Source organism: Nerophis lumbriciformis, linkage group LG15 (assembly GCF_033978685.3).
Source record: "Nerophis lumbriciformis linkage group LG15, RoL_Nlum_v2.1, whole genome shotgun sequence".
Taxonomy (NCBI): domain Eukaryota; kingdom Metazoa; phylum Chordata; class Actinopteri; order Syngnathiformes; family Syngnathidae; genus Nerophis; species Nerophis lumbriciformis.
This window is the reverse complement of record NC_084562.2, coordinates 41,886,879-41,908,817: the sequence shown is the minus strand read 5'-3', so window position 1 is coordinate 41,908,817 and position 21,939 is coordinate 41,886,879. Positions and strand designations below refer to the sequence as shown.

Sequence of the window (21,939 nt, the reverse complement as noted above, 5' to 3'; positions counted from 1 at the left end):
TAAAATACCCCTAATTTTTTTTTCTTGTTTTTGAACACTGACTTTTTGCAGTGTATCATTTTTCTACTTGTTCATTTACTGTTAATATCTGGTTATTTTCTGTTTTAACATGTTCCATCTACACTTCTGTTAAAATGTAAGAAGCACATATTCTTCTGTTGTTTGGATACTCTACATAGGTTTTGGGTGATATTATAAATTCGGGTATCGATCCAATACCAAGTAGTTACAGGGTCATTCATTGGTCATAATTAAAAGTCTTCCTGTGTCCAGGGACGTATTTCCTGAGTTTATAAACAAAAACAAAAATGACAAAAGATGTTTTATAAATAAATAAATGATAAATGGGTTGTACTTGTATAGCGCTTTTCTACCTTCAAGGTACTCAAAGCGCTTTGACACTACTTCCACATTTACCCATTCACACACACATTCACACACTGATGGAGGGAGCTGCCATGCAAGGCGCTAACCAGCACCCATCAGGAGCAAGGGTGAAGTGTCTTGCTCAGGACACAACGGACATGACGAGGTTGGTACTAGGTGGGGATTGAACCAGGGACCCTCGGGTCGCGCACGGCCATTCTTCCACTGCGCCACGCCGTGATTAAAAAAAATATCGATGTAATTATTGCATTGACTATATACGCCTCTCATGCTTGGTATCGTTACAATCAATATTTGCATAGAGCCACCCATTTGTTTACATTCAGGAGTGCTAGCTTGCTGTTAGCTATTGTATCCCCCAAAGGTGTGTAGTAAAGCATGCTATTCATCATCCTGCATTGATGATACTTGTAAGAATTAAGAAACATAGTTTATTTGTGGCCATAAAGGCAAGGATTAGTAATTTAAAAGCAGCTAAAACATTGTGGAGGGACAGCTACGTTTTAAAGCATGTTTTTTGTTTCCACCTGTATCATTAGTTTTTAAGTTAAAATATGACAACTGACACTGTGGTCAAAGTTGGAATTACCACAAAACACATTTTAAGATATTCAAGAATCTACTGCCATCTGGCAGCTAAGGTCTATAGTGCGCTCCCCAAATTTGTCACGTTTTATGTGTCAGGTAAACCGCGACAAACAAGGAAATATGAATTTCCGTCCTACTGTATTCATACAGATTTCCCTAATCACGTAATTTATGTTGATTGCACATGCTTCTTTACCTTAACCGTGGATGGTTACCTGAAAGGTGGATTGTTATACGGTCAGTGATCAGTTCAATGTATACACCAGTGCAAAGGTAAGAGACACATTTCGCTTCAAAATAAATCCTGATGGGACTTTAGATACAACAAAAAATGTCCATGTCCATGTATGACAAAGTCCTTGGACAATGGAAACGGGTGACTGCTTCTTCAATATTCATCCATTTATAACCAATATCCAAATCTTTACGGTTTGCTGATAACCATTACAACGTCACTGTTAAAGGGGTGTGCGCGTTTATTTCAGCTCAGTCGCAGCAAGGGGTTGGGTGGAGCAGACATAAATCTAGCTGTCCTCCATCTTGCGACGGTGACCTGTCAACCGTCAAGACAGTATCACCATACGTTGTATAACTTCTGTAAATTAATAGTTTTTCATATTTTGACATCATGTAACTGCTCCAAAATGATACTTCATACTACGGTGTTACCATTTAGTAACAACTAAATTGACTTTTAAAGGCCTACTGAAACCCACTACTACCAACCACGCAGTCTGATAGTTTATATGTCAATGATGAAATCTTAACATTGCAACACATGCCAATACGGCCGGGTTAGCTTACTAAAGTGCAATTTTAAATTTCGCGCAAAATATCCTGCTGAAAACATCTCGGTATGATGACGCCGGCACGTGACGTCACGGATTGTAGAGGACATGTTGGGACAGCATGGTGGCCAGCTATTAAGTCGTCTGTTTTCATCGCAAAATTCCACAGTATTCTGGACATTTGTGTTGGTGAATCTTTTGCAATTTGTTCAATGAACAATGGAGACAGCAAAGAAGAAAGCTGTAGGTGGGAAGCGGTGTATTGCGGGCGGCTGCAGCAACACAAACACAGCCGGTGTTTCATTGTTTACATTCCCGAAAGATGACTGTCAAGCTTTACCATTGGCCTGTGGAGAACTGGGACAACAGAGACTCTTACCAGGAGGACTTTGAGTTGGATGCGCAGACGCGGTACAGTGAGTACGCATGCAGCTGCGGCTTCCAAACATTTGATCGCTTGCCCGTACGTGCGTGCCGCTATGTGCATGTCACGTACGTAACTTTGGGGACTTTGGGGAAATATACAGTATGTGCTGTATGAACTTTGGGGAGGTGAACGGTACTTTGGGCTGTGGGATTGAGTGTATTGTGCAGGTGTTTGAGTTGTATTGGCGGGTTATATGGACGGGAGGGGGGAGGTGTTTGTTATGCGGGATTAATTTGTGGCATAATAAATATAAGCCTGGTTGTGTTGTGGCTAATAGAGTATATATATGTCTTGTGTTTATTTACTGTTTTAGTCATTCCCAGCTGAATATCAGGTCCCACCCGCCTCTCACAGCATCTTCCCTATCTGAATCGCTCCCACTGCCCTCTAGTCCTTCACTCTCACTTTCCTCATCCACAAATCTTTCATCCTCGCTCAAATTAATGGGGAAATCGTCGCTTTCTCGGTCCGAGTCGCTCTCGCTGCTGGTGGCCATGATTGTAAACAATGTGCAGATGTGAGGAGCTCCACAACCTGTGACGTCACGCGCATATCGTCTGCTACTTCCGGTAGAGGCAAGGCTTTTTTATCTGCGACCAAAAGTTGCAAACTTTATCGTCGATGTTCTCTACTAAATCCTTTCAGCAAAAATATGGCAATATCGCGAAATGATCAAGTATGACACATAGAATGGACCTGCTATCCCCGTTTAAATAAGAAAATCGCATTCCAGTAGGCCTTGAAGAATTCTAAAAAATATTTAATATTTATTCTGCCAAGAAAGTATAAGAAAGTTATTTTTTATTTTTATTTGGTTAAAAAATTGCAGTGTGAATAAATTTGTTATGAGCATATTCAACAATACCGCGATAATAATGATAACCGTGATAATTTTAATCATAATAAATGATATTAAATTTTCATATCGTTACATCCCTAGTTTTAAGTCTTAGACCTTTATTTAGCTTTGGGCAGGGCTCAAATTACAATCTGTCATGTAAATAATAGAAAAATAAAGCAATTTTGTTTGTTTGACATAAGAATATGTTATATATAAAAGGCATTTTTCTTTTACTGACATGAGTGGCGGGCAATAATGGTCAAACTGTGCAGGTCAGTACAATACTGTCCGACTGAAGTGGCAGTAAGTGGACATCAATAATAACAAAGAACAGAATGTAAGCTACAAAGTGAGCTGTGTTCAGTCTTGAAGCAAATCCTCTTTCAAGTATAAGCAGTAATCTCTCTCCGCAAGCTGGTCACCACATCCCGTCAGTCGTCATTAAAGTATACATACTTTTGTTTTTAGGTTTTACTATGAACGGCTTTTTGCAACTGTATGACAGTTAAGATGAATGCAGTTAATAAAAGTTATTAGGGCGACAGATTGACCAACTGTTTAATATTGTTTCTAAAAGTCAATGAAATCCTAGTTCAACTTAGAATGGACTGCATTCCACTTTAGAGCTTCTACGGTGCGTCGTTGTTTATAAAACTAACTCTATTCATTTAGAGGGCTGTAAACCCATGTTTGGGCAGCTGCTCTCTCAAAGCAGAGAGTGAGAAAATGTGAGGACAGCCCTATTTATCTCCTCTCAAATGTGGCTGAAGGACTGCGCTGATAAGAGCCTAAACAAAACCATTGCACAGTCTATCAGCATGCAACAGGCCAATGGTAAACAGACTGCTCTTTATTACACACTCGTCAATAAACAATAATTAGTGTTGGGAATGAGCTAAGGTGGATATTAATTGTGGTTCAATCAACACATTTTGATTCAGCCTGAATGCTCTTTGTTTCCACTTCCAGACACTTTAGCTAACACAATGAGGCAAATTCAACCACGAGGTCGAACCACTACAGCTAAAAATAACTTGTGTGTTGAACGCGATCACAGGATTATATTACATGGGCTCGGTAGGGTAAGAGAGGTGGAATAAATATGCCACCGACAGACGACCCAACCTTTCGTAATATGCTGTTTAATATGTTTGATTTTCATTTGCAATGTATGCTACGTTCATAAACATTTGTATATATTGTTTTTCATTTAAACATATGGTGTTGTATAGGGCAGTGTTGCACTAAAGTGTGATTGGGTTCTCTTTGTGGAATATAAAACACATTCTCCCGGTTCTACCCACAGTCGAAAATCATGCTAGCAAAGTTAAATGGAGACTCTAATTTAGGTGTGGATGGTTGTGTTAGGAACTCGCATGGCTGCCGTTTTTGTGACCCCAAGATCCAAGAACCAGGAAGACGATGAGCAGGTAAGATGATTTTAATTATCATCAACAGATGAGAAAGCAGTCTTGCATAAAACGGTTCCAACATAAAGTGTGATCTTCGAGCACTGAGGAGTTATCGAGACAAGGCATAAATACAACATATGCTGATTGGCAGCAGGTGTAGACCGGCTGCCAATCAACAGCAGGTGAGGAAAACAAACAGTGCTCAGCGGAACAAGCAGGAAGTGGAAACCAAAATAAGAGCACTGATAGGAAGTAAATACAAAAACAAGGAAAACAAACAGAAATGAAGTGACAGATCGTCACAGGTTGTTTATATAGCTGGAACAGGCTGTAGCTCATCAATGACAATTAACAGGAGGTTTGATTGGGGAAGGGTACCAAATACATTTTTTCAAAGCTCCGACCAAATTATGCGATAGTACTGAGTATCGACTCACGTAAAATCCAACGCTGGCATATTTTCATAACTTTGTTGCAAATAACGTCCCGGACGGCTCAAATCATTGGTGGGCAAACATGCACTTAAACATCTTGTTTGCATTTTTCCATGCCAACAAAGCAAGTATGCCTGATGGAACGTAAAGTAAGGCTCCACTTTTCATAATGTGCTAGCACAATGCTAATTTGCATTGGATTTTCCATAGACATGATGCTGATTAGCATTAGCGATTTTGCATGGCAATTTCAAAACCTCCAAAATTTGGTAATGAAAAATACAACTATGATGCACGTTACAATCACACAGCTGGTGTGTACCAAGTACAATACTTACAGTATTAACACTTTTTAAAGCACAAAAAAAGACTGCCTGACAAGGCAACAGTGTCATCTATACACTACTCCCGTCTAACATCTTGGAATTGCAACTGCATGCAAAGTCAACTATATAATACTTGCAAATAAGACTCAGAAGTGTAAGAAATCAAGATATAACAACTGGACAGCACAATTATCATTATCAGCTTACTGTTAAATGTGAAATATATGTATATATATACACATATACATATATATATATATATATATATATATATATATACATACACACACACACACACACACACACAGGTAAAAGCCAGTAAATTAGAATATTTTGAAAAACTTGATTTATTTCAGTAATTGCATTCAAAAGATGTAACTAGTACATTATATTTATTCATTGCACACAGACTGATGCATTCAAATGTTTATTTCATTTAATTTTGATGATTTGAAGTGGCAACAAATGAAAATCCAAAATTCCGTGTGTCACAAAATTAGAATATTGTGTAAGGGTTAAATTTTGAAGACACCTGGTGCCACAAACTAATCAGCTGATTAACTCAAAACACCTGCAAAAGGCTTTAAATGGTCTCTCAGTCCAGTTCTGAAGCCTACACAAACACGGGGAAGACTTCAGATTTGACAGCTGTCCAAAAGGCAACCATCGACACATTGCACAAGGAGGGAAAGACACAAAAGGTTATTGCTGAAGAGGCTGGCTGTTCTCAGAGCTCTGTGTCCAAACACATTAATGGAGAGGCAAAGGGAAGGAAAAACTGTGGTCAGAAAAAGTGTACAAGCGATAGAGATCACCGCACCCTGGTCAAGATTGTGAAAAAAAAACCATTCAAAAATGTGGGGGAGATTCAGAAGGAGTGGACAGCTGCTGGAGTCAGTGCTTCAAGATCCACCACCAAGAGACGCTTGAAAGACATGGGTTTCAACTGCCGCATACCTCGTGTCAAGCCACTGTTGACCAAGAAACAGCGCGAAAAGCGTCTCACCTGGGCTAAGGAAAAAAAGAGCTGGACTGCTGCTGAGTGGTCCAAAGTCATGTTTTCTGACGAAAGCAAATTTTGCATTTCCTTTGGAAATCGAGGTCCCAGAGTCTGGAGGAAGACAGGAGAGGCACAGGATCCACGTTGCCTGAAGTCTAGTGTAAAGTTTCCACCATCAGTGATGGTTTGGGGTGCCATGTCATCTGCTGGTGTCGGTCCACTCTGTTTCCTGAGATCCAGGGTCAACGCAGCCGTCTACCAGCAAGTTTTAGAGCACTTCATGCTTCCTGCTGCTGACCTGCTCTATGGAGATGGAGATTTCAAGTTCCAACAGGACTTGGTGCCTGCACACAGCGCAAAATCTACCCGTGCCTGGTTTACGGACCATGGTATTTCTGTTCTAAATTGGCCCGCCAACTCCCCTGACCTTAGCCCCATAGAAAATCTGTGGGGTATTGTGAAAAGGAAGATGCAGAATGCCAGACCCAAAAATGCAGAAGAGTTGAAGGCCACTATCAGAGCAACCTGGGCTCTCATAACACCTGAGCAGTGCCAGAAACTCATCGACTCCATGCCACGCCGCATTAACGCAGTAATTGAGGCAAAAGGAGCTCCAACCAAGTATTGAGTATTGTACATGCTCATATTTTTCATTTTCATACTTTTCAGTTGGCCAACATTTCTAAAAATCCCTTTTTTGTATTAGCCTTAAGTAATATTCTAATTTTGTGACACACGGAATTTTGGATTTTCATTTGTTGCCACTTCAAATCATCAAAATTAAATGAAATAAACATTTGAATGCATCAGTCTGTGTGCAATGAATAAATATAATGTACAAGTTACACCTTTTGAATGCAATTACTGAAATAAATCAAGTTTTTCAAAATATTCAAATTTACTGGCTTTTACCTGTATATATATATATGGGGGGGTGTGGTCGGGGGGGGGGGGGGTGGTTGAGGCCGTGGTTAAGAGGGGTGGAGTATATTTACAGCTAGAATTCACCAAGTCAAGTATTTCATATATATATATATATAAGTAATACTTGACTTTCAATGAATTATAGCTATATATATATATATATATATATATATATATATATATATATATATATATATATATATTTTATTATATATACATTTATTTTATTATATATATATATATATATATATATATATAGTTTTATATATATATATATATAGTTGTTCTCTTATTTATATATATATATATTATATATATATATATATATATATATATATATATATATAATATATATATAAATAAGAGAAAAACTTGAACTTCAGTGTTCATTTATTTACACATATACACACAAAACACTCATCTACTCATTGTTGAGTTAAGGGTTGAATTGTCCATACTTGTTCTATTCTCTGTCACTATTTTTCTAACCATGCTGAACACCCTCTCTGATGATGCATTCTGCTTCGTCTCCTTGTTGTGTGCGCAGTTGTGCACTTCACTCTCTAGAAGCCGTAGATGTTATTGTCACATATGCATGTACAGTAGATGGCAGTATTGTCCTGTTTAAGAGTGTCACAACATTACTGTTTACGGCAGACGAACTGCTTTACGGTAGACGAAAACGTGACTGCTGTTGTTGTGTGTTGTTACCACGCTGGGAGGACGTTAATGAAACTGCCTTAACAATAAACCCACATAAGAAACCAAGAACTCGCCCTCGATCATTCTACAGTTATAACGGGATTGGGCAGGCATGCTGTTTATATTGTGGGAAAGCGGACGTGAAAACAGGCTGTCGACACGTCACTCAGGTCCGCATGAATTTCGGGAGATTTTCGGGAGAAAATTTGTCCCGGGAGGTTTTTGGGAGAGGCGCTGAATTTCGGGAGTCTCCCGGAAAATCCGGGGGGGTTGGCAAGTATGATTTACACTTTACATAATGTGAGATTTATAAAGTGTGGTGCCCCACTGTGATCCAATATCATTTTTAAAAGCTCCTTGAAATTAGAAAAATAAGGCTCATTTTAAATCCAGGTGGCGACCTTTCTTATTGTCCTGGTTGACGAGGCGGTCTTGACTGCCATAAGATATGGGTCGCTCTGACGTAGCGAAGCAGTGGACGGACACACGGGGTCTATAGATGTCTATGGTGTTGATGGGCTGGAGCCGAGCCCTGACCAATCACAACTGAGTAGGCGTGGTCAGACTGCGTTATCTGTGCATTTCGGCCAAAAGGAGAAGAATGCAGATTTACCCTGTACATAATGTGACATTTATAAAGTGTGGTGCCCCATTGTGATCCAATATCATTTTTAAAAGCCCCTTGAAATTAGCAAAATAAGGCTCATTTAAATCCAGGTGGTGACCTCTTCATTTTATTTATTTTTTTGACCAAGCAGAATACCTGGTGAGCACAGTTTTCTGTATTTTGAAAAAAATTTATTTAGTTTACAAAAACACACAACCTATCTCTGACATATGAACGTTGTCTTACTTAATGTGTTTTGGAAACACCGCCCAGGCTGCTTGACTTTGAATGACACACACACTCCAAAAAAAAAGTCAAGCTCCTGTCTGGTAAACTTTCCTACTTTACATGACGTCATTGAATGCGTCTGGTGCCGAAGAAGCGCACTTGAATGCAACACTTTTGGCACTAAAATGACAACTGGAGTCATTCAGTCACTGGCCAAAGGAACCTCGGAAATACCTTAAATGTATTATTCGATTGGTTTACTTTATATTGGTTTCATTATCTTTCACGGTCGTGACTCATACGTTGAATAAATTGAAAATGAAAGATGAAAACAAAACGGGCTTACCTCCAGCGAGGGAGTCGTTGGTGCCCTGCAGCTCGATCAAAGTTTCATCTTTCGCCTTGCCCGTTATTCTCCTCATTGCGGCCGACAGCGTGCTCGGTCAGACAGCCTTGTGACTGGGGGAGGGCTGGGGGGATGCCACTGTGGCACTCTTCATCCACCCTGTGAACGAGGCATTACCATTCACCGAGGAGGCTCAATAATGACCAGTAAAAAGGATTATATTAGCAGCTAATAATAACACATTTGGAAGGATATAGCGAAAGTGAACCCTTGATGGCTCCTTGACGTTGCCCGATCAAAGAAGGCACTCATAAAGGGGAGTGGCTAAGGGTGTTTTCATCGGCTAAATCGGTGGGGTTGCTTCCCCGTCTGTCCATGGGAGAGTTTACAATTTAAAGTAACTGCACATGTTATAAATTATTTAAACAATTTCATAGGAGCTCAGAAAAACGACCAAATTAAACCACGAGGCATTCACAAGAGGGCTAACGCCATGGCGACAACACTGCCACCCTACGGTCAATAACGGTAATGCATATCAGTATAGTATTTTCTGGTTTTGTGAATTACATTTAAAAAGCATTATACTGCACGATGAAGGGTTAAAAGAAACACAAATAAATAATGACTTAAATCTGTCATGAATGAATTATAAATACGTACATAATTCAAAAGTAAATATAGTAATTTAATGTTTTAATTAAATATTTCAATATTCCAATAATTTTTTCATCTTGAATTTAATCATCGATCTAATTATTCAATCGTTTGTATATTTCGCAATCAAATGATTAAATAAATACATGTACTTTTGATTAATTAAAAAAAACAATGGCACATGTGATAATATATCCATCCATCCATTTTTTACCGCTTGTCCCTTTCGGGGTCGCGGGGGGTGCTGGAGCCAAAATCAGATGCATTCTGGCGGAAGGCGGAGTAGTGAAGTGAAGTGAATTACATTTATATAGCGCTTTTTCTCAAGTGACTCAAAGCGCTTTACATAGTGAAACCCAATATCTAAGTTACATTTAAACCAGTGTGGGTGGCACTGGGAGCAGGTGGGTAAAGTGTCTTGCCCAAGGACACAACGGCAGTGACTAGGATGGCAGAAGCGGGGATCGAACCTGCAACCCTCAAGTTGCTGGTACGGCCACTCTACCAACCGAGCTATACCGTCCCTGTACACCCTGGACAAGTCGCCACCTCATCGCAGGACAACATTCACACTCACATTCACACACCAGGGCCAATTTAGTGTTGACAATCAACCTATCCCCAGGGAGAACATGCACACTCCACACAGAAAGATCGATTATGAAGAATTCATTACAAAAAGTGGATGATTATTTAAAAGTTTACTTAAATGTGTCATTATTGTTGGAATTTAATACATGACTGTTATTAAATGTGTCAGTGTATTTAATGTAAAAGTACATGTCATCTTTTGAGTAATAATTTTAACATTCAATTATATTATTTACTTGTGATTGATTTAATAATTTCATTATTTGATTGATTATTTCACACTCAAATTAAAACATAATTAAATGTACTTTTACATTAAACTTATGACACATTTAATAACACATTTTTGTATGTATTTAAAATTGCAATTAATGACATTTAAGAAGTTACTTAAAGATGTGATTATTTGTTTTATTTTGTCCCATTTGAGCCTTCATACTACACTACCCGAAAAATCTATAAAAAAAAAAAAAGATTCAAACAGCATGACAGAAAAGGATATAAGAGTATACGCAAGTGCAAAATCCAGGTTTAAAGAATGGCACGTGTTTCTCCAAAAGTCTCAAAAAGTTTTTAAGTCGCTGTATGACTACCTGATTAGCAACCAGGAACAGGTGTGTCTCCTGATTAGCAATCAGAAACAGGTGTGTCTCCTGATTGGCAATCAGAAACAGGTGAGCAATTAAATCAGCACTCGGGCAGGAGTAAAGCAACAGAGAGTGGAGACAATCAGAATGATGAACAGAAAAATGGTGCTGGAAAGGAACTTAATACCAAAACACAGGAAAACAATAAACACAAGTCTAACCTATCATGACATATTTTTACTAATTATATTGAAAATTATATTGTATGACATGCACAAAAATCATGGCGCTGCATCAATGCATTAAGCCTGATTGTTGCAACGCATCGGACATTTTCTAGCATCCAACATCAAAAAACTCTTCCCTCAACCACGACCACCATCGCTTGCCTGCGACGGAAAGCTGACAGGCCAAATACAAGCGTCTGTGGACATTGCTCCAAAGTACAGATTGTCTGTTGATTTATTGTATGCATACAAAAGTAAACATTGACATGTGCAAAGGAAGTAATATATGATAAAACAAGGCGGCAGCTGAAGAAGTACTTTTACGTTCATCCCCTCTTAATCAAACACGAAAAACAGTGAGCTTCTACAGCATCGGTGCCCAAAGTGCGGCACAGGGGCCATCAATGGCCCGTCACTCGTTTGTCAATGGCCCTAGGAACATACAAAAAAAACACCAGCAAAAATTGGGAAAACAGTAGTGATATGCAACTATAGTTTTTTGATGTGTGTATATTGACAAATGTGAAAATCCAAATCCTACTGATGTACAGATACCAAATATACATTTTATTTCTCAGAATGAAGCAGTGAAGCAAGGGCAACTTAACTGTTCCAATCAAAGTACAGTATGAAAAAAGATATGGTCGTCATTCATTTCAAATAACCTTTATGCAATCTATGGGGGCATTTTATCAATCCCTGTGATATGCTTGATAGTTTTGACTTCATTAATATTTATGTCATAATCATATTTTAAAATCCTACTCAGCATTTGCATCATGCGATAAGAGTGCACAACATCATTAGTACCTCTGGGACAAAAATGCCCCTCTCTAAAACATATTATATGCGGTCCTTTGCTCTTTTCACAATGCAATACATCAAACGCTTTGTAAGCGGTTTTTTGGGTTTTTTTTGCACAACTTTGTTCCAAAAGTTAGTTTACCCAACTAAAGTTATTTTTTTCCTTGTTTGGGCTAAAATTGGTCACCATGTTGTGACGTTTTATTGTTTATCTCCCTGGATGGATACTCACTCATCCACACGGACCAGACATTGGCCAAGAGCTAGTGGGCAGCCTGGGACGGAGTTAGCTCTCTTGGTCACGTTATTGAGTATGTCCAGGTCCTGTCTCTGATCGTGCTGCCTCCACCCCAGCAGACGGCATGGAACACTCCTGAGGCCACCACAGTGTATATGGGTGTTAAGATGGTGTCTTTGTTTATTTGTCCATGCATGGTGTAATCTAATGTGTGCAATTTGTTATTTATTACTCATTTTTAGTTTTTCATAGCATTTTTCTTTCAGTTTCTGCGTGTAACAATGGCGCCGCTCAAGTGGCAGCTGGTTGCAGCAGCTCTGTGCTCTTTTATATCCTCCTTTGTGTTCTTTAATGTTTTCTCGCTTGTTTTCATGTCACCTTTTGGTTTATACGCCTTTGGAACTGCACAGCCAGGGGTGGCACTTTTGTGACTTTTGTGCTTCTTTTAATAGTTTTTTGTGGACTTTTGAATTCTTCGCTGCGACCACCTAATTTCCCCATTATAGGATATTTAAAGTCTAGCCTATTCAATCCGATCCTAGATAACTGCCAAATACTGATGTGTATTTGTTTGGATAATAAATAGTAAACATATTATTATTATATAAGAGCTGTGTTCAAAATGTAACTGCGAGCAAAACAGCTAATGTTAGCACTGTACTGTGGCCCAGAAGTACATATGTATGCAACTATTTGAACACAGTAATCCATTTTTATTGCTGTTAATAGGTTCCAGGCCTGACCATGGTAAATTAATTTCTGCAAAGTATGACTTCCATCGATTCATTTTCTACCGCTTGTCCCTTTTGGGGTCGCGGGGGGTGCTGTTTTATCCTGCATTATTGTTCAATTAAGGATATTTACTATGTATATCTTAGCTGTTGTGTAGCTGCGAGCTTCTAGTAGCTTATAGCCTACCATGTTTACCTTTTGTAAATGACTTGACTAAAATACAAAAAAAACTAAATATTATTTTGTGCTTTTTGGAGGACATTTAATGTTACTGGCTGTCCAGCTTTGCACAAATAAACGCACTGCAGGACTGCTTGCATCGAAGCTTATATCAGAGATTTTATATGCAAGCCGAAATCATCCATTACCGTATTTTTCAGACTATAAGTCGCTCCGGAGTATAAGTCGCACCGGCCGAAAATGCACAATAAAGAAGGAAAAAAAGTATAAGTGGAGTATAAGTCGCATTTTTGGGGAAATTTATTTGATAAAACCCAACACCAAGAATAGACATTTGAAAGGCAATTTAAAATGAATAAAGAATAGTGAACAACAGGCTGAATAAGTGTACGTTATATGACGCATTGTCGAACAATGCATCGAATGGCAGTCATCGCTATTCATAAACTTTGTCGACTTCGAAAAGGCTTTCGACAGTCTAGACAGAAACATCCTATGGAAACTGCTCCGACATTATGGAAATCCAATAAAACTGATCAACAGCATCAAATGCATGTATGATGGATTCACAGGTCAAGTCATCTCAAATGGTAAGCTCTCGGACACCCTCCTTATAAAAACAGGAGTACGGCAAGGCTGTCTACTGGCACCCCTCCTCTTCCTTATCTCCATCGACTGGACAATGGAAATTTCAGTGTGGCCAGAGGACAGGATTACAGTGGAACCCTTTTGAACAACTAGAAGACCTTGATTTTGCTGATGACCTGCCTCTGATCTCAGGAACACACACACACATTCAACGCAAGACCACTAGATTGCATGAACACAGTAAACAGATAGGCCTCAGGATAAACACTGGGAAAACCAAGGTCATGAGGCTCAACACCAAATCCTATCAACCTATCACAATCGAGGAGCACCCCTGGAAGATGTGGTCGAGTTTGTCTACCTGGGAAGCAACATCAGCACAGATGGAGGAGCTGATAAAGATGTCGAGCTGCGCATCAGCAAAGCAAGACATGCCTTTGGAACTCTCCGACCTGTATGGCTCTCTTCCCAGCTTTCCAGAAACACCAAAATCAGAATCTTCAATACAAATGTAAAATATGTCCTTCTTTATGGCTGTGAAACCTGGAAAACTACCAAATCAATCATCCATAAACTACAAGTGTTTATTAACAACTGTCTCAGGTACATACTGAGGATTTGGTGGCCCAACAAGATATCAAATGTAGACCTGTGGAGACGCAAAAATGAAATCAAAAGCAGAAAGCGGGGATGGATCGGCCATACACTTAGGAAGGATCCGAGAAACATAGCAAGACAAGCCCTGGACTATAACCCTCAAGGCAAGAGGAAGCCAGGGAGACCAAAACTCAACTGGAGGCGGTCCACTCTTGATGAACTGACCAAGATGGGGATCTCCTGGCAAGAAGCGAAGACCATCGCACAGAAGAGAGTGAGGTGGAGATCCATGGTAGACGCCCTGTGCTTCCAAGGGGGCCAAGAGGATTAAAGAAAAGAAAGATGAGGCCTAAATAACCAACTGAGAACGTGCCTGGTATGTTAACGTAACATATTATGGTAAGAGTCATTCAAATAACTATAACATATAGAACATGCTATACGTTTACCAAACAATCTGTCACTCTTAATCGCTAAATCCGATGAAATCTTATACGTCTAGTCTCTTACGTGAATGAGCTAAATAATATTATTTGATATTTTACGGTAGTGTGTTAAACTATGAAAAACACTGTGACTTACAGTCCGAAATTTTTTTTTGCTGATATCGGACCGATATCCGAAGTCGATATCGGATTGAGACACCCCTAGTTTTTTCCTTCTAGCTATACTGATGTTGTAATTTGGTTGCTGCTGGTTCTCTTCACCTTTTTCTGCCCGTGTGTTTGTCACCTGGGGTGCGCTTGCATGCTCAGAGCGGGAAGGCTGCTGTGTAAAGGTTGTAAACTGTCACTGTTCACTGTTAGTTCACATCAACATGTTCAATAATATGGTTGTAGTATGCGGTGGTGACGAACTGCATTACATCAAACCGAGAAATGTTTTTGATATTTAGTGCTTATCGTGCAATTGAACTACACTGCTGATAGTAAAAAAAAAACACATAAATAAATAAGGCAACATGTGATAACCACTCATCTACTATTTGAAGATGTTAGTCTCAATGTTGTATTACTTTAATGATCATTTGTATACATATTTTCCAGATGCATTGTTACATACAGGGCAGCACGAGATCTTTCTGTGTGGAGTTTGCATGTTCTCCCCGTGACTGCGTGGGTTCCCTTCGGGTACTCTGGCTTCTTCCCACCTCCAAAGACATGCACCTGGGGATAGGTTGATTGACAACACTAAATTGGCCCTAGTGTGTGAATGTGAGTGTGAATGTTGTCTGTCTATCTGTGTTGGCCCTGTGATGAGCTGGCGACTTGTCCAGGGTGTACCGCGCCTTCCGCCCGATTGTAGCTGAGATAGGCTCCAGCGCCCCCCGTGACCTCGAAGGGATTAAGCGGTAGGAAATGGAGGGATGGATTGCTCCTCTCTGAGCTGCCACCTTACCGTGGTAGAGGAGTTTGCGTGTCCCAATGATCCTAGGAGCTATGTTGTCCGGGGGTTTCTATGCCCCCTGGTAGGGTCTCCCAAGGCAAACTGGTCCTAGGTGAGGGATCAGACAAAGAGCAGCTCGAAGACCTCGATGAAGAACACAAACCAAGGACCCAGATTTCCCTCGCCCGGACGCGGGTCACCGGGGCCCCCTTCTGGAGCCAGGCCCGGAGGTGGGGCACGATGGCGAGCGCCTGGTGGCCGGGCCTGTCCCCATGGGGCCCGGCCGGGCACAGCCCGAAGAGGCAACGTGGGTCCCCCCTCCAATGGGCTCACCACCCATAGCAGGGGCCATAGAGGTCGGGTGCCGTGTGAGCTGGGCGGCAGCCGAGGGCAGGGCACTTGGCGGTCCGATACTCGGCTACATAAGCTGGCTCTTGGGACGTGGAACGTCACTTCGCTGGGGGGGAAGGAGCCTGAGCTAGTGCGTGAGGTGGAGAAGTTCCGGCTAGATATAGTCGGACTCACTTCGACGCACAGCAAGGGCTCTGGAACCACTTCTCTTGAGAGGGGCTGGACTCTCTTCCACTCTGGCATTGCCGGCAGTGAGAGGCGACGGGCTGGGGTGGCAATTGTTGTTGCCTCTCGGCTCAAAGCCTGCACGTTGGAGTTCAACCCGGTGGAGGAGAGGGTAGCTTCCCTCCGCCTTCGGGTGGGGGGACGGGTCCTGACTGTTGTTTGCGTTTACGCGCCAAACAGCAGCTCAGAGTACCCACCCTTTTTGGATTCACTCGAGGGAGTACTGGAGAGTGCTCCCCCGGGTGATTCCCTCGTTCTACTGGGGGACTTCAACGCTCATGTTGGCAGCGACAGTGAAACCTGGAGAGGTGTGATTGGGAAGAATGGCCGCCCGGGTCTGAACCCGAGTGGTGTTCTGTTATTGGACTTTTGTGCTCGTCACAGATTGTCGATAACAAACACCATGTTCAAACATAAGGGTGTCCATATGTGCACTTGGCACCAGGACACCCTAGGCCGCAGTTCCATGATCGACTTTGTAGTTGTGTCATCGGATTTGCGGCCTCATGTTTTGGACACTCGGGTGAAGAGAGGGGCGGAGCTTTCTACCGATCACCACCTGGTGGTGAGTTGACTGCGATGGTGGGGGAGGATGCCGGACAGACCTGGCAGGCCCAAACGCATTGTGAGGGTTTGCTGGGAACGCCTGGCAGAGTCTCCTGTCAGAGAGAGTTTCAATTCCCACCTCCGGAAGAACTTTGAACATGTCACGAGGGAGGTGCTGGACATTGAGTCCGAGTGGACAATGTTCCGTACCTCTATTGTCGAGGCGGCCGATTGGAGCTGTGGCCGCAAGGTAGTTGGTGCCTGTCGTGGCGGTAATCCTAGAACCCGTTGGTGGACGCCGGCGGTGAGGGATGCCGTCAGGCTGAAGAAGGAGTCCTATCGGGTTATTTTGGCTCATGGGACTCCTGAGGCAGCAGACAGGTACCGACAGGCCAAGCGGTGTGCGGCTTCAGCGGTCGCGGAGGCAAAAACTCGGACATGGGAGGAGTTCGGGGAGGCCATGGAAAAAGACTTCCGGACGGCTTCGAAGCAATTCTGGACCACCATCCGCCGCCTCAGGAAGGGGAAGCAGTGCAGTGTCAACACCGTGTATGGTGGGGATGGTGCTCTGCTGACCTCGACTGCGGATGTTGTGGATCGGTGGAGGGAATACTTCGAAGACCTCCTCAATCCTACCAGCACGTCTTCCTATAAGGAAGCAGGGCCTGGGGAATCTGTGGTGGGCTCTCCTATTTCTGGGGCTGAGGTTGCCGAGGTAGTTAAAAAGCTCCTCGGCGGCAAGGCCCCGGGGGTGGATGAGATCCGCCCGGAGTTCCTTAAGGCTCTGGATGTTGTGGGGCTGTCTTGGTTGACAAGACTCTGCAACATCGCGTGGACATCGGGGGCGGTACCTCTGGATTGGCAGACCGGGGTGGTGGTTCCTCTCTTTAAGAAGGGGAACCGGAGGGTGTGTTCCAACTATCGTGGGATCACACTCCTCAGCCTTCCCGGTAAGGTCTATTCAGGTGTACTGGAGAGGAGGCTTCGCCGGATAGTCGAACCTCGGATTCAGGAGGAACAGTGTGGTTTTCGTCCTGGTCGTGGAACTGTGGACCAGCTCTATACTCTCGGCAGGGTCCTTGAGGGTGCATGGGAGTTTGCCCAACCAGTCTACATGTGCTTTGTGGACTTGGAGAAGGCATTCGACCGTGTACCCCGGGAAGTCCTGTGGAGAGTGCTCAGAGAGTATGGGGTAACGGACTGTCTTATTGTGGCAGTTCGCTCCCTGTATAATCAGTGTCAGAGCTTGGTCCGCATTGCCGGCAGTAAGTCGGACACGTTTCCAGTGAGGGTTGGACTCCGCCAAGGCTGTCCTTTGTCACCGATTCTGTTCATAACCTTTATGGACAGAATTTCTAGGCACAGTCAGGGCGTTGAGGGGATCTGGTTTGGTGGCTGCAGGATTAGGTCTCTGCTTTTTGCAGATGATGTGGTCCTGATGGCTTCCTCCGGCCAAGATCTTCAGCTCTCACTGGATCGGTTCGCAGCCGAGTGTGAAGCGACTGGGATGGGAATCAGCACCTCCAAGTCCGAGTCCATGGTTCTCTCCCGGAAAAGGGTGGAGTGCCATCTCCGGGTTGGGGAGGAGATCTTGCCCCAAGTGGAGGAGTTCAAGTACCTCGGAGTCTTGTTCACGAGTGGGGGAAGAGTGGATCGTGAGATCGACAGGCGGATCAGTGCGGCGTCTTCAGTAATGCGGACGCTGTATCGATCCGTTGTGGTGAAGAAGGAGCTGAGCCAGAAGGCAAAGCTCTCGATTTACCGGTCGATCTACGTTCCCATCCTCACCTATGGTCATGAGCTTTGGGTCATGACCGAAAGGACAAGATCACGGGTACAAGCGGCCGAAATGAGTTTCCTCCGTCGAGTGGCGGGGCTCTCCCTTAGAGATAGGGTGAGAAGCTCTGTCATCCGGGAGGAGCTCAAAGTAAAGCCGCTGCTCCTCCACATCGAGAGGAGCCAGATGAGGTGGTTCGGGCATCTGGTCAGGATGCCACCCGAACGCCTCCCTAGGAAGGTGTTTCGGGCACGTCCGACCGGTAGGAGGCCACGGGGAAGACCCAGGACACGCTGGGAAGACTATCTCTCCCGGCTGGCCTGGGAACGCCTCGGGATCCCCCGGGAGGAGCTGGACGAAGTGGCTGGGGAGAGGGAAGTCTGGGCTTCCCTGCTTAAGCTGCTGCCCCCGCGACCCGACCTCGGATAAGCGGAAGAAGATGGATGGATGGATGGATGGATGGATTGTTACATAATGTAGGTTGCTAAAGTAGAACATTTTGGGTAGTGTTAGTTCCCCGAACTAAACACAATTCTGACAGGAAGAGGTCTTAGAGATAAAAAGCTGTCAAGTGATGTTTCTGTTTAGCACACGTCCAAACATTAAATAAGTGGATCTTGTTCGCTACAACTTGCGTGGCGAAGTTGGTAGAGTGACCGTGCCAGCAATCGGAGGGTTGCTGGTTACTGGGGTTCAATCCCCACCTCCTACCACCTTGTCAAGTCCGTTGTGTCCTTGGGCAAGACACTTCACCCCTTGCTCCTGATGGGTGGTGGTTAGCGCCTTGCATGGCAGCTCCCGCCATCAGTGTGTGAATGTGTGTGTGAATGGGTGAATGTGGAAATACTGTCAAAGCGATTTGAGTACCTTGAAGGTAGAAAAGTGCTATACAAGTATAACCCATGTACAGATACCAAATATACATTTTATTTCTTAGAATGAAGCAGTGAAGAAGCAATGACAACTTAACTGTTCCAATCAAAATACAGTATGGAAAAAAAATATATTTAACCTTCAAATAACCTTTATGCAATCTGTGGGGACATTTTATCAACCCCTGTGATATGCTTGATAGTTTTGGCTTCATTAATATTTATGCCATAACCATATTTTAAAACCATATTCAGCATTTGCAGCATGCAATAAGAGTGCACAATATAATTAGTACCTCTGGGACAAAAATGCCCCTCTCTGGAACATATTATATGCGGTCCTTTGCTCTTTGCACATCATACCCTCTTCTGTAAGTCCTATTTTTCCCACAATGTTGTTACAAAAGTTAGTTTACCCAACTAAAGTATTTTTTTCTTGTTCAGGGACGGATACTCACTCATCCGCACGGACCAGACGTTGGGCAGCCTGGGACGGAGTTAGCTCACTTGGTCACGTTATTGAGGTCCTGTCTCTGATCGTGCTGCCTCCACCCCAGCAGACGATGGCATGGAACACTCCAGGGGCCACCACAGTGTATATGGGTGTTAAGATGGTGTTTTTGTTTATTTGTCCATGCGTGGTGTAATCTAATGTGTGCAATATGTTATATTTGTTACTTATTACTCATTTTTAGTTTTTCATTGCATTTTTCTTTCAGTTCCTGCATGTAACAATGGCGCCGCCCACGTGGCAGCTGGTTGCAACAGCTCTGTGCTCTTTTATATCCTTCTTTGTGTTCTTTAATGTTTTCTCGCTTGTTTTCATGTCACTTTTTGGTTTAAACGCCTTTGGAACTGCACAACCTGGGGTGGCACTTTTGTGACATTTGCGCTACTTTTAATACTTTTTTGTGGACTTTTTGAATCTGCACTGTGACCACATAATTTCCCCATTATGGGATATATAAAGTCTAGCCCAGTGGTTCTTAACCTTGTTGGAGGTGCCGAACCCCACCACTTTCTTACGCGCATTCCCCGAACCCTTCTTCAGTGAAATATAATTTAATTTTTTTTCAAATTCAAGACAAAGTTATATGTTTTTTTACTGGTGCACAATATGAACCGTGCATTAACATCACCTTGTTCAAAGAACAAAACCAACACAGTGCATGAACTCACAACAAATTACACACCTACAAATCAGATTGAAAATTAGAGGGAACATTGTTTGGGGGTATCCATTATACGCCGATAGGGAGAAGTTTTTATTTACACGATGAGTCGGGTGTGTCTTGACCTCCGCGGCGCAGGCTCCACCGAACCCCTGAGGCCGGCTCACCGAACCCCTAGGGTTCAATCGAACCCAGGTTAAGAACCACTGGTCTAGCCTATTCTATGCGATCCTACATAACTGCCGAAAACTGTTGTGTATTGTTTGGATAATAAATAGTAAAAATATTTTTTTTCTCAAAGAGCTGCGTTTATAATGAAACTGTGCGAGCAAAACAGCTAATGTTATCACTGTACTGTGGCCCAGAAGTACATTTGTATGTGTGAAGGACTCAAGCCGTCGTGCGGGTTCTCAGGACCATCAAGGAAGGACATAATTGAGCAGGGTTGCGACTTTGTTTATTTTTTCAAATAAACCTCAGTTTAGGTTGCTTTTCAGCTCCTCTTCCCTGCTCGCTCTTCGACTCACTTTTCAGTCTGCCGCGTCGTCTGCGTCTGGCTCTCTGCTTCTTGCGCTCAGCGACCGCTTCTCGCTCTCCATGCAGTGCTGGCTCTCCAACTCTCTCCGCCACGTTCTCCTTCACTTTTACGGCTGTCCCCCTTTAGTTCAAGGAGATTAATTCAAGGAGATTAATTGATTGTGCCCAGCTGCCCGATCCACGCACCTGCAGTCCATTCGGACGCGGGTCTGCCGGCCACGCCTCCTCGCCGCCATCTTGGAGCGGGCTCCGGTGTGCCCTACCTCGTTGTCGGACTGCCGGCCACGCCTCCTCGCCGCCATCTCGGAGTCGGCCCCGGCGGGGCACGCCTCGCTGTTGGTCTGCCGGCCCCGCCTCCCCACAGTATGCAACTATTTGAACACAGTAATCCCTTGTTTATTGCTTTTAATTGGTTGCAGGCCTGACCATGGTAAATGAATGTCTGCAATAGTATGACTTATTATTTATAAATCATTTTTGTAGCTAAGGGGGAGCGGGGGGGGGCTGGAGCCTATCTCAGCTGCATTTCGGGCGGGAGTATAACCTGGACAAGTCGCCACCTCTTCGCAGGGCCAACACAGATAGACAACATTCATATCCCTAAAAAGTGTATACAAAACCCAAAACCAGTGAAGTTGGCACTTTGTGTAAGTAAAAACAGAATACAATGATTTGTAAATCCTTTTCAACGTGTATTCAATTGAATAGACTACAAAGACAAGATATTTAATGTTCGAACTGTTGCATTTGAACAACTGCATTGTTGATAATAAAGGTAAAGTATTGGTATTGTTCATTATCAATAGTGCTATTTCTATTGGTATTTGTATTGCTCCATCTGTATTTCTATTGGTATTTGTAT

At 42.9% G+C, this 21,939-nt stretch overlaps 1 protein-coding gene and 1 long non-coding RNA gene across 3 annotated transcripts in view; one reads left to right on the top strand and one right to left on the bottom strand.

Annotated features, from left to right (window-relative positions):
* The window catches only part of LOC133616128 (anoctamin-5-like), a 102,743-nt gene extending 93,403 nt beyond the window's left edge, over positions 1-9,340 (bottom strand). For both annotated transcript variants that reach the window (XM_061975245.1, XM_061975246.1), the window contains exon 1: positions 9,011-9,340. In XM_061975245.1, the coding sequence (XP_061831229.1) occupies positions 9,011-9,086 (76 nt within the window). In that variant the 5' untranslated portion in view covers positions 9,087-9,340. The remainder of the gene's footprint in view (positions 1-9,010) is intronic.
* The window catches only part of LOC133616129 (uncharacterized), a 59,454-nt gene extending 38,811 nt beyond the window's left edge, over positions 1-20,643 (top strand). Inside the window, exons 2-3 of the long non-coding RNA XR_009816819.1 lie at positions 4,400-4,461; positions 19,813-20,643. This is a non-coding gene — a long non-coding RNA (uncharacterized lncRNA). The remainder of the gene's footprint in view (positions 1-4,399; positions 4,462-19,812) is intronic.
* The last annotated feature ends 1,296 nt before the right edge of the window (positions 20,644-21,939 follow it).